The sequence below is a fragment of the Spermophilus citellus genome (genome assembly GCF_964194105.1).
Source record: "Spermophilus citellus genome assembly, chromosome: 15".
Taxonomy (NCBI): Eukaryota; Metazoa; Chordata; class Mammalia; order Rodentia; family Sciuridae; genus Spermophilus; species Spermophilus citellus.
In genome coordinates this window covers 86,806,649-86,833,885 of record NC_138195.1, presented here as the reverse complement: position 1 = coordinate 86,833,885, position 27,237 = coordinate 86,806,649, and the positions used below count along the sequence as shown (strand labels likewise).

Genomic DNA, 27,237 nt, shown 5'->3' with positions numbered 1-27,237 from the left:
CTCAGTGGTAGAGCTCTTGACTAGCATGAATAAGGCCCTGGGATTCAATCCCCAGTGCTACAAAAAAAAAAAAAAAGAAAAGAAAAGGGTCGTGAAGTCAATTTTGTGTACTGAAATAAGCATTAATACCAACAGAATAGAAAACAGAAAAGCTGCATAACATAAGAAGTCATATCATTCATGAAACTTTTGTTTACATACATGTATGTATTCACCAGATCATGACATTAAAAAGTATTTCCTACTCTGGACCTCAAACAGCTGAACACACAATTTTGAGTGAGGGTTCATTATATTAACCTTGTAAATTATTTTGTTCAATTCTTCTATGTACTCGCTAATTTTTCTGACTGCTTAACCTATTATTTTTGAGAGGTCTTATTTTTTAAAAATTCATACTTTTTTTATTTTTTCCTTCTTGATTTTTACTTTATATCTTTTGAGACTAGCTGTCAAGTATGCAGAGATTCAGGATTATCATATCTTCCTGGTGAACTGCTTTATTTAAAAGGATGTAATAAATGGAAATTGTACTCCAATGCCATTTTTTCAAATAAGTTTTTGCTCTCAAGACTAGTCTATTAATATGTGAAATAAATATATTAGATATTAAAAAAGGATAAATATGAACATTGCTAATTGAAGGGAAAGCAAGGAGCTCTACGGGTAAGCAAGAAATGAAAGACAGAGACCAGGCAGAGCTGACAAATAAACTCTTGTGTGTATCTCTACCTGGTCTCCATCTTCCATTTCTCGCTTACCCCGTCTCTCGTTCCTTGCTTTCTCTTCACTAATCCAATGGTATTCTCCTCCCACAACCTTGAGAATAAAGTCCAAATTCATTGGCAAGGCTTGTCAAACCCTGTTAGGCTACAGCTGCCCACTCTCCTCCACTCTAGCATCTTATGGAATGATGCTCCTCACCCACTTCTGCCTGCTCTTCATTCCAGCCTCAGAACAAGGGTCATTGGTCTTCCTGGTCACATTCCCCTCTCCACCCACCCAGTAGGGCTGACCTGACTCTCTTGTTGGCTCCCCTGAACCCAGTACAAATTTCCATCTCAGCATCTTCATTGTTGTTTTTTGTGGTTGTTTGGGTTTTTTGTTTTTGTTTTTAGTGTTCCTAATTATTCATTCGACTGAACAGAAACTCATCAAGAACAGGGAACTCACTGAGACCTGTTCTATGTTCAGCTTTATGTTACCAGTTCATGGTACACAGTAGCCTCCAAAATGGATGGGTTTTCATTGTATGACACAGAAAGAAGCAAACTGAAGTCAGATAATTTGTATGTAACCAGGCTGGAAGTTTACTATTTAAAGTAGGAAAAGTTAAACTCATCCAGTCTATTTCAGATAAGGGACATTGAGGCTGGTAGAGATACAATGACCACCCAACACTACTGAGTTTGTTATCATCAGAACAAAATTTCTCACTCTCAGTCCAGGATTACTCTTCCTAACACATTTCTAACACCATCAGTTTTCCCACCAAATATTCTCTGCTGTTATACTCTCATATTTGCATGGGGCTTTCGGCTCACCATCATCATTCCAGCTGCCTATGCCAGAACCTAGGAGATACCCAAAATGACTTTTTTTAGTACTGGAGATTGAACCCAGGGGCATTATACCATTGAGCTACATTCTTATTCCCTTTGTATTTTGAGACAGATTCTCACTATGTTGCTGAGAGTTTCACTAAATTCTTGAGGCTGGCCTCAAACTTGCAATCGTTCTGCCTCAGCCTCTGAAATCTGGGATTACTGGCATGGGCTACCACTCCCACCTCAAAATGCCTTTCTTGCTCACCAAGTCCTACTGATTGTATCTCATCAATATCTGATGAATATTCTCTCCACCCCTAATACCACTATGCTAGCTCAGGGACATAACCTTCACCCTGTGGATCAAAAGAGATGTTGTTGTTGGCCTTCAACAGACTGCTTGACACACAACAGGCACTCAAATACTCATGAATGCAAGGGGAATTCAACACTTTGGTACTCCTGACTCCTGCTGAACCAGGCATCATATTGTAGAGAGCCATGAGAATGAGGCTGAAGAATTAAACTGACCAACTCAAGAGGACAGGAGTTGTTTCCTCCAGAAAGGTCAGATTTACACTTGAGATAGAATACCAGGACAAGTGTGAACAGGATGGATATGAGAGGGCAGGTTTGAATCCAGAGTTTACTAAATAAATGAATAAAACTAATAAATGAATAAACTAAATAAATGAATAAAAATAAGCAAAGAGGACTGGGCTTGTGGCTCAGCGGTAGAGCACTTGCCTAGCACATGCAAATCAGATGACAAATAAGAATGGGCAGCGTGGCCTGGGGCTGACTCTAGAATGGAAAAGCTAGACAGAATCAAGATATTCAGATCTGACATGGACACAGACTGTGTTTGGTGTTCTGGGCCAAGAATCCTAGCTCCACTGAAATCTCCGAACCCCTCTCAACTTCAGTTTCCTCTTTTGTAAATGGGAAGTCCATTTAATTTATAGGGTTTTCAGGAGTATTAAATAAATTTTATGAAATACTCAGTATAATGTCTGTCACATAATAAATATTAATAACTCTCAGATTTATTAGGGTGGGATATGTGTATGCTATTAAAAACTCAAGGTTCAATCGATTTTTAAGGTTTTACATATGGCTTTAAAAAAAGGTATGAAATTTAAAAAAAAACAAACCAACTTCATTATGCTTTTTATTTATTAAACCTTATGGTAGGACCATAATTCTTGGAAGCTTTCTCAGAATGATAAACACTTCATGGAAATATGCCTAGATAACGCCTAGATATACACCAGAACTCTATTTCCTCAGAATATGAAATACTGTGCTGCAGTTCTGATGCAGCTTAAAACTGGTCATACAGTCTCGGTCCCAGAATTTGGATACAATTCTGGTCCAAATGGCAAATCAAGCATGACCGCCAGCTTTCTCTCTTCTCCCAAGCCCTAGATGGATGAGAAGGAAAATCTAGAAGAGGCAGAGTCTAAAAGGAGGAAAACTTTCTTGGGAAAGATATGGATATTTACATATGATCAGTTGCATATGTGAAAAATACATAGTGGGTCCTAAATTTGATGAAACTACAAAAGAAGACATTGTGTAACTTTTAATCAGCAACAGAAAAATACCTGACAAAATTTGATCTATCTAATGAAAGATAAGGAAAGCTGGCAGAGAAAGAAAAAGCATAATAAATAGAAAAGATAAAAGTTAGAAATTAACCAAGTGTGGTGGCTCATGCCTGTAATCCTAGCAACCTGGGAAGCTGAGCAGGAAGATCACAAGTTCAAGGCCAGCCTTGAGTATGTATAAATGTGGCTGTATAATCAACGTGGATTCTGCAATCTGTACACAGGGGAATAATAAGAATTCATACCCAATTTGAAACAAATATATGATATATGATATGTCAAGATCAATGTAATGTTTTGAGCAACCAATAAATTTCTGATGCTTAAAAAAAACAAAACAAAACAAAAAAACAAATCCAGAGATCACCAATAAACAATTTAAACCTACAAAAAAAAAAAAGGCCAGCCTTGGCCAACTTGGTGAGACCCTATCTCAAAATAAAAAGCTTTAGTGGAGAATGGGATAGACAGCAGAATACATCAGTCACTAGAAAGGCAATTTGTAAATCAATGGAAATGTAACTGATGTGACACAGCAATCTGTATACGGGGTAAAAATGGGAGTTCATAACCCACTTGAATCAATCTGTGAAATAAGGTATATTAAGAACTTTGTAATGTTTTGAACAACCAACAATAAAATAATTTAAAAAAAATAAATAAAAAAAATAATAAAAATAAAAAGCTTAAGGGCATCCTTGGGTTCAATCCCCAATATTTCTCACATACATACATACATACATACACACACACACACACACACACACACAACTTACAATATAAACAGTTTCAACTAACCAAGTAAGAGACTATTGAGTCTCAATTCCTCTTATCGTTTATTTAATTACATGGCTATTTTGTTTACCACTGCACACTCATTCAACAGTTAGTATACTAAATAAATGAATAAAAATAAGCAAAGAAGACTGGGATTGTGGCTCAGCAGTAGAGCGCTTGCCTAGCATATGCAAAGCCCTGGGTTCGAGCCTCAGCATCACATAAAAATAAATACATAAAGGTTAAAAAAAAAGCAAAGAGTAAAAATAGATTACTCCTACCAATTGTTTATCTTCATCAATTTGTAGTAAGACTAACATCTTAAGTTTCATTTTGGCTTCTGGGGGGTTTTGTTTTGTTTTGGGCAGTGGTGGGATCAAACCGAGGACTTTGAACATGCTAGGCAAGTGCTCTAACATTGAGCTATATCCCCAGCCCTACAAACATTTGCCTTTTGGTAAGTACAACAAATGATAAGCATGTGATTTCTCACAATAAAAAACAACTAAAAATTCTGGGCAACTTTAAATTACCTTGTATCTCTAGTAGGTGCACATAACTTCTCATATCAATGACACAAGAGACACAAGAAAGGTAGATCTGAACAGGGCACTATAACTAATCCAAGAAGGGAGGTTTGGTGCATTGTCTGAACACCCATGACTTTCCTTTCTGGTATACTGCCTGGCACATAACAGACACTTCAAAATATGTCTGTGTGCATGAATATATAGATGATTTTAATCTGCTACTCTTCACTAAGGAAATAAAACAAGTTGGCATTAGAAGAATCTGAATAGAGGACACATGTAGATATTAGTCTAGGCATATGCAGAAACTAAACTTAGTAGCTGACACACTGTCCATGATATTAATGGCTACTCAGGGGACAGAAGGCTTTGGAATGAAGTGACCAGTGTGCTTCCTTCCACAAACAACAAACACGTAACTGAACTACTCCAAAAAAGGTACTATTTTCTAACCTTTCCCTCAGCAGATATATGCTAATATAGCATATAAATTCAAAATGGAAATATTTTAAATTCGAAAGTAAGTTTTAAAATTTAAGTTTATCAAGTTAGGAGTAGAGTTGCTTACAAATTACAAAAGTACAGCATTTTAGAAATAATGCCAAATTGTGATTAGTGAAATAATAAAGCAACATACACTCAAAGTCCTAAGTACTTGTAATGAGCCTAATTGTTTGACTCATTAGATCAACATTTCCACTCTTCAGATCTATTTGGCAGCACAGAACTTCTATTTTCATATGCCCTCCTCTTTCTGGTACATAAAAAACAAGTGATTAAGTACTACTGTGTGCCTGCAGAGAGCATGAGTCATTCATTCCAAGATCCCAGAGTGAAGGCACTCCCTCAAACCAAGAACAAGCTTGGGTTTTACACAGCTAAAATTTATAGACAGTTTCACCTGTGTCTTTAAAAAAAAAAAAAAAACAGTGCCAGCGTATGCATAAGTAATCAGACTCAACTTTTATTTCCTGCTAAAGATAAAAGATATTGCTCTGAAAAGACAAATGCCAATATCAAAGTCAAACAAATGAGAAGAAGAGTTTAAGAATGAGAAATTGAGGGCTGGGGATGTGGCTCAAGCAGTAATGTGTTTGCCTGGCATGCGCGGAGCGCTGGGTTCGATCCTCAGCACCACATAAAAATAAAAGATGTTGTGCCACCAAAAACTGAAAAATAAATATTAAAAAATCCTCTCTCTCTTAAAAAAAAAAAGAATGAGAAATTGAAAATTCCAATTGTTAGTTCATCCATGCTGTAATTCTCAGAATTTAATTAATCTGGAAAACAGGTTAAGAAATAGTTTTTATTCAGGTGCAATCTTAAAAAAATCAAAATTTAAAACATATTTCCTTGAACTTTCTAATGGTAATTATCTCTCCAGCATGCAGCAAGCTAAAAAAGAACTAATTCAATTTAGAAGTTCCAGCAGCTGGTGATTTCCCAGTGTGAAATCTACCTCAATGGTAGTCAATCTGGGCTGTTTATTATCATCTAGGAGCTTTAAAATACTGATGCCCTAGGCTTCATGTCTCAAAGACTGGTTAGGGTAAGGCCCTGCCTGACACAAGTACTTTTTTTTTTCATCTCCCCTATGTACTCTAATTTATAGCCAGATTGAGAACTACTGACTTAAATGATTATAGGTCACTGGGAGAAACTACTGCATTAGTGGTTTTATCCCATCCATCTGATTCAAAGATGACTGAAGCATTTATTATATGAAAGAGTTTAAAGTTGAAGTATCATAAACTTCATAAAGATCTCATAATACAAGTTGGCAGAAAAACTGTTCTAAGCTACCAGAAGGAAATACACTTCAAAAAACAACTCTAAGAATACTTAAAAGATGAGGGAGCCAGGCATGGTGGTGCATGCCTATAATCCCAGTGACTCAGAGTCTTGAGGCAGGAGGATCACAAGTTCAAAGCCAGTCTCAGCAACTTAGCAAAAACCCTGTCTCAAAACAAAAAATAAATAAAAAGGACTGAGGATATGGCTCAGTGGTTAAGTAACACTGGGTTCAATCTCAGGTACCAAAAAAAAAAAAAAAAAAAAGAGAGAGAGAGAGAGAGAGAGAGAGCTATACCACCTAGGAAAAGAACTCCTCAGTAATTTCTACACTTACATATTAAAATAGGGACCTAATTACAGTGTAGCAGAGGAGCCACAAAAGTTTTGATCATCCTGAAGCAAATTAGAAATTGCTTTTTAAACTCTACAATATCCAAACACAAAACTATTATAACTTTCTACATGATGCATCAAGTCCTAATTGTCAAATCTCAAGAAAACAGCCACTGTAACTCAAAAAAGAACAGAAGATAACTAAGAAAAGAATTTTATGAAAGGTTAGACAATGTAATTAGGATTTTATGGGTATGGACTGAAGGAAATGTATAAAATTATGAAAGGTCCGGACTTTACAGTATAGTCACAATACCAGAATAGAAGATATATACATTTCAAAGAATAAAAAATGGAAGTATGGCTTAAATTACAACTTTCCAAATTCATTACCTTAGGAACCCTTGATAATAAATTCATAATACATCACCCAGACAGGCACAGTGGCACATGCCTGCCTGTAATTCCAGCAGCTCAGGAGGCTGAAGCAAGAGGATCACAAGTTCAAGACTATCCTCAGCAATTTAGTGAGACCCTATCTCAAAATCAAAATAAAAAGGACTGAGGGTGTAGCTCAGTAGTAGAGTGTCCCTGGGTTCAACCCCCAGTATAAATGAAAAAAGGAAAAAATGCAACATAAAGACATCACTCAAGAAACATAGCAATATATTAGGATACACCTACACCTCACCTTCTGCTCTCCCAAAAACTTACTTCAATATCACTTTCAGAAACATGATTCTGAGAGCTAAATCAAAAGCACAGATAAGCTAAGTATTGGTATTTTCCCTCTCACTTTAAAAAGTTATTAACAGAAATGCATAAAATTAGCATTTCCATCATGAAGTAGGTGTAACCTTTCTCCCAGCTGGTGTTTAAATAATTGTATAGCTTATCCTAAAAATTTTGTTCAAAACTCATTTACTCTCCTCCATACAATTACTTGTACAGTCATTCTGCCACCACAGGTCCTCACCAACAAAAAGTTCTGCCTTCAAACCCACGGTCAGGTCAAGTCTAGATTTGCCACTTTACTTGACCTCAAATGAACTGCTTCCATATCAACAAGGACCAGAGCACAAAGTCCTGGAGGAGTGGAGAAGAAGGGAAAAATCCATACTACATCTTACATTTTACCCAGTACAGTGAAGTACTGTACTATTCATTCTCATCTTTAAAAAAAAAAAAAAAAGTGATATTTCTGGTAAAACAAAAGGAAGGACTCAAGAACCTGAAGCAGGAGGATCACAAGTTCCTGATCAGCTTCAGCAGTTGAGCAAGACCTCAGAAACTTGGAGAGACTATCTCAAAATAAAAAGGACTGGGGATGTAGCTCAGCGGTAAAAGGCCTCTGGGTTCAATCCCCAGAACCAAAAACCAAAAACAGAACAATCCAAATCTCCCACAGAACTCTGTTAAGGCTGTGTGCCACATCTGTCTCTCTATAATCCTGTGTGTCTCCTCCAGTGGACTGCACCCTCTGCTAGGGTGATGGCAGTCTTATCCATCTTCTCACTTCGGCACATGCCTACTACAATCAATGTTTGATGAAAGAATAAATGACCTCACAGAATTTCAGACTTACGGCAGGGGGTGGTGAAACATGCCTGAAATCCCAACTACTTGGGAAGCTGAGGCAGGAGGATCACAAGTTCAAGGCTAGCCTGGGCAATTTAGCAACACCCTGACTCAAAATTTAAAAAAAAAAAAAAAAAAAAAAAAAAAAGGAGCTGAGGCTGTAGCTCAATGGAAGAGTACCCCTGGAGTCAATACTCAATATGGAGGGTGGGGGTGAGTGAGAAAGAAAAGGGAATATTTCAAAGGTGCAAAGGAAAATAAATGCCACCACAGCTAGAAATGAATCCTGGAAAGAACATAGCAAGCCATTACTCTGCTACACCTTTTGGTCTGCCCTCCACAGCTGTCCCTATGAGAGAAGAGATATATTAAGCTGGAAATAGGAAGAAGAATCTGACATGAAAGCAACATTTAATGATACTGTAAAACATCAGTAATATTATACCCACAAAATACTAAAAAAGTACTGTAGAATGTTTAAAATTTCCTAATATTTCAGTCAGGTGTTATAACTGTCTCAAACTATATATATTAATATATGGCAGAAATTGTGAAGTTTGAAGTTTCAGTGTAACTCAAAAGAAAATGAAAAGCTGTTTCAAAGAGCAAAAAAGTAAGTTGCTTTGTTTGTTTGTGTTTTTGTTTTAGGTGGTACTGGGGATTGAACCCGGGGCATTCTGTGTTGCTCAGACACATTCCGCAGCCCTCTTTATTTGTTTATTTATTTATTTATTTATTTTAATTTTGAGACAGGTTCCCACTAAACTTCTGAGGCTGGCCTCAAACTTGCAATCCTGCTGCCTCAGCCTCATGAGTCACTGGGAATGCAGATGTATACATGCCCAGCTAAAAAAACTTACAAGTCCTTTAAAATATCCCACTATCAACTTAAAGAGATGTAAGGAAAAATCTGAAAGAAGTTGAAATTAAAATGACATAACTTGAAAGAAAAAAACACAAGGAATATTGACCCAAAATCTACCTGTATTTCACTCAACCAGCCTTACCAATACCAAAGAAAGCATGAACAAGCCAGGCATGGTAGCACATGTCTGTATTCCCAGTGACTTGGGGTTTAAGGCAGAAAAACTAAAGTTTGAGGCCAGCCTTGGCAACATAGTGAGACTCTGTCTCTAAATTAAAAGGGCTGGGGGTATGGCTCAGTGGTAGAGGGCTCTGGGTTCAATTCCCAGAAGGAAGAAAGAAAGGCAGAAAGAAATACTGAGTGGAAAATTTTTTGTGAATGGAAGCAGTTCCCATAGGGGTCTTCCAGCACCCACAAAACGAGTCATCCAAACAGAACATGTAGTTTCTAATTTGAGACACTACTGGTATTGGTTGAGTACTCTAATACTGTTCAGTGTTTATCCTCACTTTAAAAATACTATTTATATATTATTAATGTATTAGCCAGAACCATTGATAATTTTAAAATTTCCCCTATCTTGTTAAACATCCTGATTCAAATGTTCTTTTCAGCTCATTTATGGCCAGTTGACACACAATGATTATGACTGAGATCAGCTAACAAGTAATTATTTGTTAGAGCCTCTGTGATATTGCTGTTACCTCTCAGAATTGTATTTACAAGTCAGTCTATATTTTATAAGGTTATGCTTTAAAACATGTGAACAGAAATATTACAGTTTGCAAAAAGACACACAGAGACAGTAACACAGCTTGTAAAGATCTAACACATTTAAATCCCCATAAAAACCATGCCAAAATGAGGTTAGACTATGATTCTGAAAATGCACTGAATCAATAGCACAGCTGAACCGGTTTGATTTTTCCAATAGTCTAGCACCTATATACAAATTCCTTCATAAATCACAAATACCAAAATATCGTTTTTGGCATGAGGGTCAGTGTTGGAGCGGGGGTGGGTGGAATAAAGATGTCTATGAATCCCATTTATTTTCATTCAAAAAGAAAAAATTTATTGAATTTTAAAGGCTTAAGAAGTAGATTTCTCGGATAGGAAGAGCAGCAGAATAGACATTATGATTGATGTATGTACATTCCATGTATGTATTATATGTCAAAATACATTCTGCTGTCATGCATGGCTAAAAAAAATAAAAATAAATCGTATGGTAAAAAAAAAAAGAAGTAGATTTCTCCTGTAACTGAATAAAATGACAATGAGAAATTGGCAGGTTTTTTCTTTTAAAGTGGCACAAGAGGCAGTGTTCTAGTCTTTTGTTCTTATAGTCACCATGTAATGCTCCCAATATGCCCTTTGCACTCACACCATACAGGGTAGATCAGGAACTAGAATTATTTCTTCATTCAATACAACTTTTTCAGAAGATCTGCTGAGAACCAGGTACTGCAGACCCACTGATGAGTATCCTTTTCTCTCTCCATATTATGGCTGTTGTAGGGTGCACAGGTGGAACAATGCTGCTAGGCATCATGGAGCAGCACCAATGCAGCCAGACTCTCCAAAGACCCCACTGCCAAGGCATCTTGGTTTCTGGAACCTATAGGTTCTACCTTAAAAAGTTTTGATGGTACTATCCACTAAAGCCAGTTTTTGGCAGGGCCTGGCCAGAATACAAGTATCTAGGAACCAGGGATTCTATAAAGGTTTCTTCCATCTTGAAGGTAGGTGCTTGCCTTAACCATTTTTTTCTCCTTCATCCTATCTCTGCTTTGTATGCTCTAAAAGGTTGTACCTGAAATTAGATCTTGGACTCTTGCAAACCTAGACTGAGAAAGGCTTCAGGTTGCTTATCACTGGAGGAAAACAGTTTGCATCCACTACGTATCAATGTTTCTGCTCAAAGATCTATCCTATATCTCTGTCCTTCCAAACTGCAGATGTTCTAAAAACTTAAGAAGAGAAACCTGATAAATTGACCTGAGCAGGAAAAACTACTAGCCGATCTATTACATAACAACACTCCTTGTAACTATATAAACTAATTTTGCAAGAAAGGAGGCAGAGCAGGCATAAGATCAGAGAAACATCATTATCAGCCTTTTCATCCTATATAGCTCACTCTTCAATGTGCTGGCTTTAACATTTGGGGGCTATTTTATTCTATATATAGGCTACTATAATGATTATGATAATTAAAGATACATTTCAGCTATTATCCATTAAAACATAAATCCTACAATCTTGTAATTCAGAAAGTAGAAAAGTTTATAAACTATTTTTGTCAATAATGAGGAAACTCTGGCTTTGAAGCCATTCGGTGAGTTAGAAGCCTGGTCCTCCCTCTTAATTCTGAGAAACTAAACAAATTATTTCTCTGTCCCTCAGTTTCTTCATCTATAAATGAAACTAACAACGAAACCCTCTTCCTGAGTTTTATTATAGGGCTAAAATAATACATATAAAGGACTCAGAAAAATACTCCACGAATAAAAGCTGTTTTATTAGCTAATAATCCAGATTAGCTGGGATGACAATATAAATTACAAATACATTCATTGGTCTGTAAAACCTGATTCCAAAAATAACCAGTCACCCTAGAAAGACCCTTAGTCAACCCTCAAACATAGGGAAAGGGGAGACAATTTTGCAAAGATAAGTTTTTTTCTGTCTTCAAATTAAAAAATGCACAGCTAGATATGGTGATACATGCCTATAATCCCAGCTACTCAGGAGGCTGAGGCAGGAGGATTACAAGTTCCAGGCCAGCCTGGGCAACTTAATTAGCCACTGTCTCAAAATAAAAAAGGGCTAGATCAATCCTAACACACACACACACACACACACACACACACACACACACACACACACGGCTTCTAACTCAGCATGTGGCTTCAAAGCCAGAGTTTCCTCATTATTGACAAAAATGGTTTATAAACTTTTCTACCTTCTGAATTACAAGACTGTAGGATTTATGTTTTAATGGAAATAGCTGCAATGTATCTTTAGTTATCATAATCATTATAGTAGCCTATATATAGAATAAAATAGCCCCCGTGTGTGTGTGTGTGTGTGTGTGTGTGTGTGTATAAAATAAGTACATGCATTAAAAAAAGCAGACTTATTCAACTCAACTGCTAGTCTTAAAATATGGAGTAAAAAGTAGTAAGGAATATAAAATTGCTAAGTCTTCTAAGGAACTGAAGACCAAAGACACTGGTTATTCAACAATAACAAAAATGATTTATAAAATTTAAATGTACTTAATAATTAATTTCTCAATTAAAATGTACTATTACATTTTGCCATGGTAATTTTTCAATTTTTAGCAAACACAATGTTTTAAAAAGGTAAAGATTCAAATCTTTTTAAAAAATAAAACCAATGACACAAAACTCTAAATAAACTGAATACAGGAAATAAATATGGATTTCTACTTTTTTTTTTAGGTGTAGATTGTCACAACATAATGCCTTTTTATTTTTATGTGGTGCTGAGGATCGAACTCGGGTCCCACCCGTGCTAGGCGAGCGCTCTACCGCTGAGCCACAATCCCAGCTGGATTTCTACTCTTTAATTTCTTTTTTTTCCCCCCTTTGCAATGGAATCCAGAGCCTCATACATGCTAGGCAAGTGATCTGCCACTGAGCTACACACCCAGTCCTTCTTTTTAAATTTTGAGACAGGGTCTCACTAAGTTGCCCAGGTGGGCCTGAAACTCCTGATCCTCCTGCCTCAGCTTCCTGAGTGAGATTAAAGGTGTGTGCTATCATGTCTGGCCTATAACTACAAATTCTTATTCAAAGTTAACTTCATATGACATAGAAAAAAATACTTTCATTATCAAAACTTGAGAAGGAAAACATTTTTATTTTTGTGAATTCTGATAGCTAGTAACCCCCTGCCTCCCCAAAAAGAATGAATGTCTACTGGTTTTCATCATTTAGAGTATCACATTTCTATATATAGTTCACATGCTCATGAATGTTGTGTGTATGACAGATGCTTTGAGATCTTTTCATGGTCACTCAGTCTCAGAATAGAATAAGGCAACACAGAGCAGTAAATTATATAACACTGCCATATCAGACAAAGCCACAAGGGCTAGTGGAAGCAATTTTAAGATTAAAGAGATAAGATCATATCACTATTCCCCAAAAGTGGATTGTGTTATATTCATTTTTTAAGTCTTTAAACTACAATTCTTATTCTCAGACATTAAACTCTACTCTCAGGAAACCACTGAATATGTACACAGGGTTTTGTCATTTTCCTGGGAGAAATTAAAACCTCAATATTTTTCTCTGGTGGTTATTACCCTGCAATAGACATAAGCATCTATCAAAAAGCAGTACTATGCCTAAATGTAGACTACTCCTTAGCCTTAGAATTATTTGAAACATCAGAAAAATAATACTCAGTTATTTAGCTAGGAAAAAATTGAAAGACCTTTAACAGCATTAAAAAGAAAAATAGGAGCACCACCCAAAAAATAAATAAATAAACAAACAATGTTACCTCAGTCAAGGAAAAAAAAAAACAACAGAAGTACTCCTTTCTTCATATTTCCTCATCCAGCTGGACAGAGATTTTCCAGCCCAATTAAAAAGATACTCAAAACAGCCTAAAATTAGTAATAAGCAAAACATAGCATCTTCTTTTTAAGGCAATGATTTAACTCAGAGAAAACTTGGACCTAAGTTTTATTCAGCTAAACTCAACAAAAAATGTCTTCTGTGTTCTAAACATTCTAAAGCCTAAAGATACCAAGATGAGTAAAGTACAGTCCTTGCCTTGAAGAATACACTGTCCACTGGAGACAAACTATCACTAGGTGAGATGGCGTATGCCTATGACAATTACCTGGGAAGCTAAGGCAGGAGGATCACAAGTTCAAGGCCAGTCTGGGCAACTTATCAAGACTCTCAAAATAAAGTAAAGGTTGGGGATGTACCTCAGTGATAGAGCACTTGACTAGCATGTGCAAGCCCTAGTACTGGGTGGGGGAGGGGGGTCAAACTATTATTACATGGTATAATAAGGAAGGGCTATAATGGAAGTGTGCACTAGGTACACTAAGTACCTGGAAACACAATAAAGGTGGCCAATAATTCTACCCCAGTCATAAGGTTTAGGTGAGCACAAGGTGGGGATGGCTTCGGAGTTGCATTACACAAACAGCTAGGCAGAAAAAGGGGCTAAGAGAAACAAACATTCCAGCCTAAATATCACTTTAACCTTAAATATCAATTCTTATTATTCTGATGTCTCTAGGAAAAAGAAAACTCCTGTCTCAGCTATTCAAATGCAACATGTAAAAAAATCACAATGTCCACAAGCTTTTTTGGTCTTATCATACTGCTGTGTGATAAAGAAAAGGGCTTGGTCAGTAATCTATTAAATTGAATAACTAATAGGAAACAACCAAAGATTGTAAACGCTGACCCTACAAACAATAGCAAAACTGGCCATAAAGGATAGGGGAGGCAAGTCCAATAAATAGAATTTCAAATAATCCAATATGTACCATGTAGTAAATTAAAATGCCACTTTAAATAGCCATATTTAGGAAGGATATTGAGTACTAAGCAAGATAAACCATTTGGTAAAGTGTGGGGATTCTTTATTCACTGGGAACAACTAAAGATCAAAACAGTGGTTACTTCTGAAACATAAAGGCCTCTTCCTTCTTATAGGTTATTGGACTATTTTATCCTGTAGTCCAGTACATTCCAAGAAGTTATCTAACTGCAAAGGCTCTAGCCGTTTCATTTGTTTAAAAAAAGGTTTAAGTTTGCCTTTCAATATGGACTCTGGATAAAGAGCAACCCAAACCACATGACTTAATCCAAAATTTAGGACCAGGTTATAGTTGAGAAAACTAAGATGCAGAGAAGCCGGTCCTGTCTAATGACTTCATGATGATCTCAACTTCCAACCAGCTCTAAGGGTCCAAGGTCTTTGACTCCAAGAAGTTTGCTTTTTTTGAAAACCTGGAATTTTACCCAAATTTGGAGGGGGAGGGAAGCCAGGTTAATGATCAAATCAGGAAAAAAGAGAAAAATGACAGAAGACTGGGCAAAATTATTTTATCTACAATGTCTGTCCCAAGATCATCAGGAACCTTATGAAGATGCAGTAGTTTCTCCTCCTTTCTGAAGAGGAAATAAAATGTAATAGCAAGAAAAATATAGGCAGAGTGTAGAAAAAAGAAAAGTTCGTTGCTGTAGCAAAGCAACTAATCGGACATCATAAGAAAGCAGCAGAGCCTGCCAAGAAGTGTTCTGACAGAATGGAAACTGCCCTGTTACCAAGTATCCCAACTCTACAAACTCTTGGGCACATTGCTCCTCACCTGAAAAAGAGGATGCCACCACCTGCGCGAAAAGGAGGTTGTGGGGATTGGGAATAAGGCTAAAGGTTCTGTCTTTGGAAACTATCTTATAAATGGTGACAAGCTGATCTGAAAAGTTCATTTGAACCTTTTATATTTTTCAATTCATACCATGTAAATCTTTGTCTAGATGCATGCATGCAAGAATTACAAGGAAATGTCCAATGCTTGGGCTCTTTTTTTTTTTTTTTTTTTTAAGAGAGAGTGAGAGAGGGAGGGAGGGAGGGAAGGAGAGAGAGAGAGAATTTTTTAATATTTATTTTTTAGTTCTCGGCGGACACAACATCTTTGTTGGTATGTGGTGCTGAGGATCGAACCCGGGCCGCACGCATGCCAGGCGAGCGCGCTACCGCTTGAGCCACATCCCCAGCCCCTGGGCTCTTTCTTTTGAAAACTCAATTCTCCCACTTTTCCTAACGTGAAAAGATCTTGAATGGTTAAAAGAAAGGACTGGCACTTGAATCAATCTGTGAAATATGAAATACGGTATATTAAGAACTATGTAATGTTTTGAACAACCAACAATAAAATAAAATAAAATAAAGAAAGGACTGGCAAGCGGGAGGGGCCGCCTGTGCCCTCACAGAGGGAACCGACTGTCAGCTCTCTGCGGGCAGGCGCAGCAGTTACCATCCGCAAACTTCCCTACAGCAAACTGAAGGCTGCAGCCCCAGGCTCCTCTAAGGGACACCCAAAACATGGGCCCACAGTACTTCTTAAACATCCAAACTCTTCAATACAAACTGTAATACTACAATTGAAGACAGGTGCCTCACATCGAGAGCCCATGAGGTAACCATCACCAAGCCGCACTTATCAATAATAAGACACTAGGAACACATGGACGGCAACAGAAGGTTCCACGGACTTAGTGGAACTGGAACCCAGAACCTCGCGAAGGGCTGGGAGAAGTCCTCCAGGGGGAGGCCCGGGGGCCTCCGAGCGCCTGCCAGAGCTATCCGCCGGGCAGGACCCCGGCCCGGGACCCGATGGCGCGCCGGACGCGCAGGCGGCGAGGGTCGCAGGCCCTTTCTCCTCCGCAGAGGGCAGGGCCGCGGGCGCCAGGAAACTGACAGCTCGCTCGCCCGCGGGCGGCGGCTCTCCGCGGGGCCGGGCCGCGCCCCCTCCGCTCCCGCCCGGGCCCAGGGCGCCCCAGCCGGCACCGCGCGCCTCACCCGGTCGGAGCTGGAGGGCGCCGTCGCGGCGGCTGCACCACAGCGCGCGCTCGCCCTGCTGCAGGATGTAGTGGTCCTTGGCTTGGAAGAGCTCCATGCCGGCCCCGCGCGCCGAGGGAGGCGGCGGCCCGCGGGGGGCGCCCAGGGCGTCCTCGTCTGCGCGACCGCCTGAGCCCGCGCCTCAGGGAGTGGTCGAGGACCCGCAGAGCCGAGTAGCTGGCCCGAGGAGAGCCCCCGGTGTCCAAACCGCCCAAGGAAAACGAGCGGCGGCGGCGGCAGCGGCGGCTGCCGAGGAGGTCGCTCCCCCGGCACCTCCCCTTCCCGGGCTCCTCCCCCGCACCGCCCCACCCCCGGCTCCGCCCTCGCCGGGAGCCTCCCCCGACCCGCCGGCCCCACCCCTATCCTGGCTCCTCCCCCGACGTCTCCTCAGGCCCCGCCCTTGGCTCCGCCTCGACTCTCCGACTCCGCCCCTTCCTTGCCTCTTCCAGCTGCGTTTCTCTTTTCCGTTCTCACTGCAGGCTCGCTTTGCTTTTCCTGCTCCCAGTACCTCCCCCTGGGCTTTTCCTCCTCCCTTGTCTGTGGCTCCACCTCCCGGGCTCTTCCCCCGGCCCTTCCTTCGGCGGTACCGCCTTCCCGCCTGCGGCGGCCTCGGGCGGACCCTGTGCGCCTGGCTGAGTCAGGCTAGACTGGCTGGCCACCCTCCTCCGCGCGGCCTTTGGGGCAGAGGCCCACTCACTCTCCCACCTTCCCATGCGGCGAGTTATTCATTCCTTCCATTTTACCCAAAAAGAGCCAGTCCGAGTCCCTGAGTCCCCCCCCTCTTCCTCGGGCACAGTCCCTGAGGGCCCAAGTGCCTGCAGAGACCGAGCCTAGCCAGGAGAGCAAGCCAGAAGTGTGACCCAAGGTGCTGGCTAAAAGGCTTCATCCCAGGCCTGGCTATCCACTGAGCACAGGCAGTATAGGCAATTCCTATTAGAAACTTGTGACGTTTGACAACAACAGGCATTCAGTAAGTGCACATCAACGAGAAGGATGTAACAACCAAAAATACACAGTGTTCACACGCAGCACAGCGTTAAATGGTGAGAAAGTACAGATGACCATTGTGCCTGAATTAAGCATGAGGTTTGAGGATATTTCATTCAGGGAATCAGTTAATGAAGTGGAAGACATGTAGTTTGGCTGGGTAAGATGGCCCGTGTTACCTTGAAAAGAGTGGATTTGGGAAACAAGGCCCCCAGTTCCAAATCCAGCTCCAAGTCTGTCCAGCTGTATAATCTTAGGGCAGTCTTGTTCTCAGATGGCAATTGAACTTTTATTACACTCCCTGTTATATAAACCAGTTAGTTTTTCTCCCATCTCTTGCCTTCTCTAATGCCTTGGAAGGAAATGGAAAAAAAAAAATGATAAGAAAAGGGAGGTAATACCTTTCACCTTCTGCTCAAACAAAAAATGAGAGGGCCCAAAAGCAGGAAGGACTTGCATTTCTACTTATTTCACTCCACACTGATTTCATTGTTGAATTTCCATAGCAGAAAACAAGTACCATAACAACAAAATGTCCTGGAATCTTTTTCTGTAAGTACTGTGCCTAGTGGGCTGCCCAGACATCTCAACCATAAGTATTAAGGAGGTTGTGCTTAGTGTATCATATATTTTTAAAAAATATTTATTTAGTTGTAAATAAACACACAGTATATTTATTTTTTTTTTTTTTCATGTGGTGCTGAGGCTTGAACCCAGTGCCTCACACATGCAAGGCAAGTGCTATACCAGTGTATGTGATTTGGACAAAGATAATGAGGATAAGAAGATTCAGCAGAACCATCAGTTTCACATTTATTGTTGAATTCAGCCATATGTTGTCTTTCCTTAGCAAAAATGAGTAATGAGAAAAACTTTTGAAGACAGTATGTCCTACAAATTATTTCAGTATTTTTAAAGAATCACATGAAGATGAAAAAAAGCAATGTTGTTTAGTTCATTAAAACTTTTCCCCTGATTTCTGTTGGTTTTGGGGATTTGTTTTCTTTCTTTTTTTTGAGGGGAGTGGTACTAGGGATTGAACCCATAGGTGTTTTTCCACTGAGCTACATCCTCAGCTCTTTTTATTTTTATTTTAAGACAGGGCCTTGCTAAGTTGCTGATCCTCCTGCCTCAACCTCCTTAGTCAATAGGATTACAGACTTGTACCACTGCACCCAGTCATGAAGGAAACTTTAATCGGTGTAGCTACACCAGGAAAACAAAGTACCTATATTCTTTTTTTTTTAAATGTTTGTTTAGTTGTAGATGAACACACAGTATCTTTATTTATATTTATGTGGTACTGAGGATTGAACCCAGTGCCTCACAAATACAAGGCAAGCACTTTATCACTGAGCTACAGCCTCAGCCCCAGGACCCATATTCTTAACCCTTTCTTTCTCCTGATGTTTTAAATCAGTGATTCCAACCCTGACTACCTATTAGAATCACCCAGGAGTTTTTCAAACATACCAATGCTTGGACCTCAGGCTAATTAAACTAGAATTTAACTGTGGAAGGGTCCTGGCATTAGTATTTTTTTTCTAAGCTTCCCAGATAATTCTAATGTACAACCAGGATTAAGTGCTACTGTTTGGAATGAAATTAATTAGAAAAATTTGCCTGAAAGCACCTTGAAAAAACAGCAATCAGTCATTAAGGCCAATGTATGGAGTTGGTCACCTATAAATTCAGAGTTAAGTAGAGTCCTTAGGAGAGAGGAAAACTTGGCAGGAAGATGCTTCTATAATCTGTGTGGCCCAAATGTAGACTACTATCTCAGTGAAGCTCCAAATGCAAGCTCAGTTTAGGAGTACGCAAGCTGAGCAAAATGATGAAAAAAAAGAAAATGCTTTGTTCCTAGGACAAGTTGCATCCCCAGTCTCCCGGGACAGTTACCTTGCCTTGCTCCTGCTTTGGAGTTTTTGAAGGACACTGCAACTTCTCCTCTCCTTTAGTGACCCCTCCTTGGCCTGTGGCTGTGCCAGCATTCATCAGCCTCTTCCAGCTTTCTAATTCAAGGTCCTCCTGCCTGGTGTCACCCAGGTTATAATGGAAAGTTTTTGTGATGCTATTCTATCTTTTTTTAAACATTGATGATCATTGTTCATATTATTTATCTTCTTTTACACATGTGACATACTTTTACTAATTTAAGTATATTCATTAAAAAAGCTGGGTTCTAGCCAGTTCTGAGTAATCCTGATCAAGTCACTTAATCCCTTGCAGTCCATTTCCTTATTAGAAGAGACAATCACAAAGAGTTCTTCCGGTACAGAAATCAATGAATGTGAGAAAATATGTCTACATAATTAATATCACACAAATAATGATGGTAAATGACCTAGCTCTGATTATCTTGTTGGCCCTTCAATGTCAGGGTTTTGTTTTTGTTGTTGTTGTTGTTGTTGTTGTTGCAGTACTGGGAATAGAACCTAAGGCCTTGCATACTAGAGAAGCAGTCTCTCATTCAATTATACCCGCAGCCCCTCAATGTCAGGTTTATTACTTACCTCTGAGATTTGGGAGTTCTGATTAGACTTTGGTGTCCTCTAGTAGCATTGGACTTTTAACATCATCTCCTGGCTTCTATATGTATCTATGAGAGCTTTCATCATCCTTGTCTGTATATGAGAAATCTGCTGCTAATTATTTAGGTCAGCACTCAGGGTGGCTTAACTTTAGGGTTAAGAGCCCAAAACAGGGGCTGGGGATGTGGCTCAAGTGGTAGCATGCTCGCCTAGCATGCATGGGGCACTGGGTTCGATTCTCAGCACCACATAAAAACAAAATAAAGATATTGTGTCCACCTAAAATTAAAAAATAAATATTATTTTAAAAAGGGCCCAAAACACTGTGATGATTAATTTTTTAAATTTTTTTATTATTTTGTGGTGCTGGGGGTAGAACCCGGGCCTTGGAGATAGTAGGCAATTGCTCTACCACTGAGCTATATCCCCAGTCCACATGATGGTTAATTTTATGTGTCAACTTCACTGAGCTAAAGGATGCCCAGAAAGCTGGTAAAAGATGATTTCTGGGTGCATGTGAGCATGTTTCCAGAAGTGATGAGCATTTAAATTGGTAGACTGAGTAAAGAAGTTGTGGATGGCCGTTATTCAATTCGTTGAGGGCTGGATATGACAAGAATGCAGAGGAAGGGGGGCTGGGGTTGTGGCTCAGTGGCAGAGCACTTGCCTTGCATGTGTGAGGCAGTGGGTTCGATCCTCAGCACCACATCAAAAAATAAACAAACAAAATAAAGTTATTGAGTCCATGTATAACTTAAAAAAAAAAAAAAACTAAAAAAAAAAGAATGCAGAGGAAGGGCAAATTGGCTTCCTGAGTTGGGATATTGACCTTTTTCTCTCTCAGACATCTGAGCCCCAGGTTCTCAAAACTCAGGACGTGAATTAAGACTTACACCTTTGGTTTCTCTGGTTCTTAGGCCTTCAGATTTGGCTGGGAATCATGCCACAATGTTTTCCTGTTTCTCCAACTGCCAGACAGTAGAACAAGGAAATTCTCACCTTCATTATCTCATGAGCCAATCCCCAGAATTAATAAACACACACACACACACACACACACACACACACAAGTTATGGGTTGTTTCTTTGGGAAATCCTAGGGACAGAATGCAATGGACTGCATATTTATATCCTCCCCGTTCCCCAATTCATATATTGAAGCCCTAATGGCAAGGTGATAGTACTAGAAGGCCAGGCTTTGGAGAAGTAATTAGCTCATGAATGGCATTAGTGCCTTTACAGAAGAGTACTTGCTGAGGTGTCTTGCTCCTTTAGTCATGTGAGGACACACCAAGAAAACAGGTGTCTGCTATATACCAGAAAGCCCTCATCAGACACCAAGTTTGCCAGCATCTTAATCTTTTAACTTCCCAGCCTCCAGAACTGTGAGGAATAATTTCTGTTGTTTATGAGCCACCTAGTCTATGACATTTTGTTGTTAGCCAGAACAATCTAAGATATAAACCAAATGTTTACATTTGGCCAATCATCAGCCAAGCTTTCATGGATTTCTCTTTGTCCTCCCATGGTTTTTTTAAGGATAACTGGAAATTGTAATGACCATTCTGGAGCCTTTGACCTATATGAAGTTGTTCAATTAAGAAGCATCATAGACTAAAAGAGGGAAGTCTCTAATAAGGAGACTGTCATGTTGGTCTAAAAGAGATCATTTTGTTTTATGTAAAAGACCATCTGCTGTTCTTTAAGTACTGACTTTTAAATTGTGTGACCTGATAAAATTTTCAAGGACCTAAGTTATTGTTTAAACTACCTTGCTAATTTTTTCACACAAGAGAGTGAGAAAAAGAAAATGTGTTTCCTGCACCTGCATATTTCTCCTCTCTCCTTGCAGAGGAAAGATAATTAACTTTTTATAGTAATTATTTCATATTTCTCTAAGACCAGCTGTCTCTCATAACTTCATTTCTGTTATGCATTTTCTTTTCAGTTTAAAAAAACATTTTTTTAAAAAATTACATAGTTCTAAATAAGCTAATGTGACAAAAATGCACTATAACAGATAGGCTGTTAAATAGAAAAAATCTAAGTTGCAGAATATAATTTTATAGTATCTCATTTAGGGGTTTTTAAGAAATTTTTTTTAGTTGTAGATGGACAAAATATCTTTATTTATTTCATGTGGTGCTGCGTTTTGAACCCAGTGCCTCACTCATGCGAAGCAAGTGATCCACCACTGAACTACAACCCCAGGCCCTCATTTAGAGTTTTTAAAAAGGGAAATGAGGGGACTGGGGACATAGGTCAGTTGATAGAGTGCTTGCCTCCTCACAAGGCCCTGGGTTCAATCACCAGCACCACAAAAAAAAAAAAAAAAAAAAAAAGAGAGAGAGAGAGAGAGAGAGAGAGAGAGAGAGAGAGAGAGAAGTGGGAAAGAAGTTATATTTTTATAATCCCAGAACATTTCTGAAACAAAACAAAGTATGGTCACCTTGGTCAGGTACAGTGGCACATGCCTGTAATCCCAGTGACCCAGGAGTCTGAGGCAGGAGGATTGCAAGTTTGAGGCCAGCTTCAGCAGTTTAGCCAGACCCTAAGCAACTTAATGAGACCCTGTCTCAAAATAAAAAATAAAAAGAGATGGGGATATAGCTCAGTGGTAAAACACCTCTGGTTTCAATCCCCAGTACCCACCCCCGAAAAAAAAAAAATATATATATATATAGTCTCTAAGGAATAGGAGTGGAGAATAGGAATGGAGATGGAGTAGCAACAAGTGGGAATCAGGAATGTAGGAAGGAAGATAGACATTTTTCCTTTGCACATTATATTCCGTATACTACTTTGATTTTTTTTGATCATTTGCTTTCAATGTTTTAAATTATATAAAAACCCCTAGATGTGTATGTGCATATATATCTCATTTCTCCACCACATTCAAAGAAGGCAATTTATTACTTAAGACTGTAGACCCTTCTGCCTTTGCAAGCTGGAAATCCAAGGGCATAATTCTTTTAGTTATTCTTCATACACATTCTTCATAATATTTTTGAGCTTTGCTAACTTAAACGCTGTCAAAGAGTGGTACAATTGAGGATGTAAGCCACCTTCACATGCCAGACACTCTTTTAAATGGAGTATAAAGAATGGAATTTTTTCCTGCCATCTTTTCATAGCCACAGCAATAGTGTGGTTCATTCTGCATCTGCAGACTGATGGCCTGTCAGGGCCTGTACCATCACAAGTCAATAACAACTGTCAAAAAATGCCTTCTGTTAGATAATCGTTTTAGAGACTTTTTTAAACAATGCTTTGCGTTGCATCAGAAAACAACAGGGAGAAAACTATTCGTGTAGCAGGTCTACACATCCTTGAAAAAGCTGTCCAGTGGATTTTTAACTTCTTGTTTCTTCTCCCTCTTAAAGAAAATAACATGGTGTTTTGTAGTTAGTAAAGAGCAGCACAAGTGACAAGGAAATACGGCGTTTTGGTTTTCCTATTACTGCTGCACTCTATCAACTGACCCCTCAATTTTATAGCAATCCTTCTATGAGCCTGAAGAACGCAGTAGAGGGGGTGGCCTGGGTGGGGTATGTTGGGTGGGGGTGTTTAGATGGCTCCTGACTGAATGAGCACAGAAGGTTTGGGGGTGGGGTGGGGTTAGGGGATTTTCCAAATTTCCAAGATAATGTTTTTAACTGTGAGGGGTAACCAGGAATCAGCTGCAAAAATGTGACAAATACATCTTTTTCCTAAATGTGGCCCTCACTCTAATTTCAGGATTAGAGTGTTCCCACTTAACTTCTCAAGTGTGGCAAGATCTTAACCTTTAAGTGACAATCCACTCCCAGCGATGTGCAATTTCTCATGACTTTTCTCATTGCTATTCTCTGATTTAATCATCAGGATTCTAACCTGTAGGTATGATGTTTATAAAGCTACATACAGCACAAACATTCAGTCCAGGCCAGCACTGAGTTAATAATTTTTTTAAAAGGCATTCATATAATTAAAAATAATGTGGAGAAAAATCAAGTGTTTTGTGTGGTGTATTTCTCAAATACGATAAAGCCCTCTGTATTTCTCTTCTTTTCACCTTTATCCTGTAGTACAAATACCCCACTATCTCTTCTCTCAGAATTCCTTCTGGCTTTCTCTCCTGGGCCTCTTTTCTAGCTCTTTGTTGTGGAATCTCACCAAGCCACTCAAGGGTATTTCCCCTGGCAAGGCCTGGCCTTCTCTGGAGGTTGGGAAAGGGGAAGTTATGGCACAAAGTTAAGCCAGAGGCGGGGCTGGGGGTGGGGGTGGGGGGTGGGAATCTCGGTCATGAACAAAGCCTGCCCCTTCACTGCAGTGAGAAAGCAGCTTCCTCTTGGGATACAGGAAAAGTATTTTGGTTCTGAATGGGAACAAAATGTGGCCTGGAGACAATTTTATTTGGGGCCTCAACATTCAAAGGCTGCAGACTAGTCTCTGGACTTCTCCCCTGTGATTTCCTGACTGGAACTGAGAGTCTGGTTCAGAGAAGGACAGCAAGTTTCAGGGACTGGGAGCTGCCTGCAGAGATGGACAAGCAGGCTCTGAAGCAATTCCCCAGAGCCTCACCATTCCTGTTTACTGCTGACCCTGCCTATTAGGAGCAAATTACTTCCTGTGCTGCCTGTGGAGCGTGGCCTTGAGAGCCAGGGCAGGGATGGAAACAGGTAAGCTGAACGGATGCTGTGGCAGGCAGCTGAGGGGAACCCTGTGATCTAGCCTTGTCTTGGTCTCCTCCAGCCCTCTGCCCAGCTTTGGTAAGCAGAAGTGCTTGCTAGTTGTGGATCTCATACACATAGACTCTCAACACTGACAAGTGTCACCAAGGTCCCAGCCCACGCTGCCCCCACCACCATCACTAACCAGCCAGTGTACTGAGGCGAATATCCCAAATCTCAATGTCACTTTCCTTTATATAAAATGGGACAAAATACAAAATTGTCTTTTCAGGGCTCTTCTCAGGATTGAGTGAAGCAAAAGTCTTTGAGCCAGGCATGGTAGTGCACACCTGTAATCCCAGATGCTCGGGATGCTCAGGAACTCCAGAAGCCGAGGCAGGAGGATCGCAAGTTCAAGGCCAGCCTGGGCAACTTAGTGAGAACCTGTCTCAAAATAATAAAGTACTGGGAGTGGAGCTCAGTGGAAGAGCATATCTGGGTTCAAGCCCTAGTACAGGAGGGAGGGGGGCCTTTGAAAAGGTGTCCTAAACTATAAAGTATTATAATAATATTGTTTTACAGTTTTCTTTAAAACCTACTTTATCAGCTGGGGTTGTGGCTCAGTGGTAGAGCACTTGCTTGATATGTGTGAGGCACTGGGTTCAAGCCTCAGCATCACATAAAAATAAACAAAATAAAGGTACTGTGTCCATCTACAACTAAAAATTTTTGAAATTTTATGTGTAAGGTTTTCCCCTGCATTCCTAGCCAAAGACAGAGGATGTGCCCAGAAGCTAATGAAACTCAATTTTTAAGACTTCTCTATGTCCTCCAGAGACTAACTCTGTATTTATAATTTTGTGTTCTTTCTGAGGACCCTTCGTATTTGCAAGTGCTTCAGGAACCAAGAGCCTTGATCCCAACACTAGCATAAAAGAACTTTCTGTGCTTCTCCCTCCCAGGAGGATTTCCTGCCTGCTCATTGTCTCTTCCTGATTTGTCCTCCCCTCTTTGACCATTCTCTTATATCATTTTAGCCCCTCATCCTTTTCTGAGCTTATACACACTTTCTGCTCCTTCCAGTTTTCTAATGCATTCATAATTGTGTAGCTGGATGAACACACACACACTTCCATGGGGAGATAAATTTAGAGGTTGGAAACTGTGTGTTCAACCATGGCACCATGCATCCCAGTGACTCAGGCAGAGCTATTCCCAGTGCATGTGGAACCCTGAGAGTGAAAATAGAGCTGGAAAGAATCTTTGATTCAATAATGGTAGGGTTATAGATTTTCCAGGAATGGATTCAAAAGTACTATTAATAGGAGGGAAGTGTTTTTATGTGTAATGTTAGACTGGATTGTGAAGATATGCAGTACTCAATGGCAAGGTGTGCTTGTCCTTGGGTGATCCATGAGAAACCTGGCCACGGCCACGTGGGGTCAGGGCACTGCTGCTGGAGGCAGCTAGTTACCACGATATGCCCCCAACCATAGGGGTCCAAGCTCCTAGCCCCAACCTAGAGTCGTCAGAGTTGAATTGGAAGAGATCACAGTATTCCTGGGGAGAAAAGGGGCAGGTCCTAAACTTCGGGGAGGAGTAGAATTTTTAAATCAGGGGATGGGATTTGTCACACTGGAAGAAGGAGTGTAGGAAATAGAATTGAGAGAACAGGTAGGATTCATTTAGAATATTCTCTGAAGACCTAAACTGAGAGGCCTTGCTCCAACCCACCCCAACCTCACCATGAGTGGTAGGAGCAAAAGACTAAGTTAAATGAAGGTAAGTTTCCAGTCCTATCACTGTATGGCTTTATCTGACATGTTAATAAAAGTACCATCTAAACCCCTGTGACTAGCTGAAAAATGGCCACAAAGATATTAGGAGCCTGTAGTTACCTATATGGAAAAAGGGTCTTTGCAGATACGATTTAGAATCTTAACCTGAATAATCCAGGTGGGCAGGATAATTGCACAGATTATCAGAGGGAAATTTGACATACACAGAGAACACAATGTAAAGACAGAGTTGAAAGAGATGTGAAGATGCTGGCCTTGAAGATGGGCATGGTGTGGCCAGAAGTCAATACTAATAGCTACCAGATCTGGAAGTGGCACGAAATTGATTCTCCCTTAGATTCTGGAACCAGGTCCCATTGACACCTTGATTTTGGCCCAGCAAGACTGATTGTGAACTTCTGAGTTCCTGGACCATATAAAAAAATAAAAATGAGTGGTTTTACCTTACCAGGTTTGTGGTGATTCATTACAGCAGCCATAGGAAATGAACACAACTCTTATTAGAATTCTGTGTGTGTTTAGTCTGGCTTCTCATCATTGGGTATGGTGATGATTACCTGTGTCAGTGCCCTTCTACCCTGTAGGGGACTGTATTCATTTGATAG

The 27,237-nt window shown here is 39.9% G+C and overlaps 1 protein-coding gene across 7 annotated transcripts in view; it reads right to left on the bottom strand.

Moving 5' to 3' along the window:
• INPP5F (inositol polyphosphate-5-phosphatase F) overlaps nt 1–16,993 on the bottom strand; it is an 84,176-nt gene extending 67,183 nt beyond the window's left edge. For 2 of the 7 annotated variants that reach the window (XR_014018989.1, XM_081268077.1), the window contains exon 1: nt 16,625–16,991. Coding sequence is in view for 5 of the 7 variants with exons in the window: in XM_081268077.1 (XP_081124203.1) it covers nt 16,625–16,721 (97 nt within the window). In the remaining 2 variants the exon portion in view is untranslated. Of the gene's footprint in view, nt 1–16,624 lie in introns of all 7 variants that reach the window. The other 5 variants (XM_081268070.1, XM_081268071.1, XR_014018988.1 and 2 more) reach the window with 4 other exon arrangements.
• Nucleotides 16,994–27,237: the final 10,244 nt, after the last annotated feature.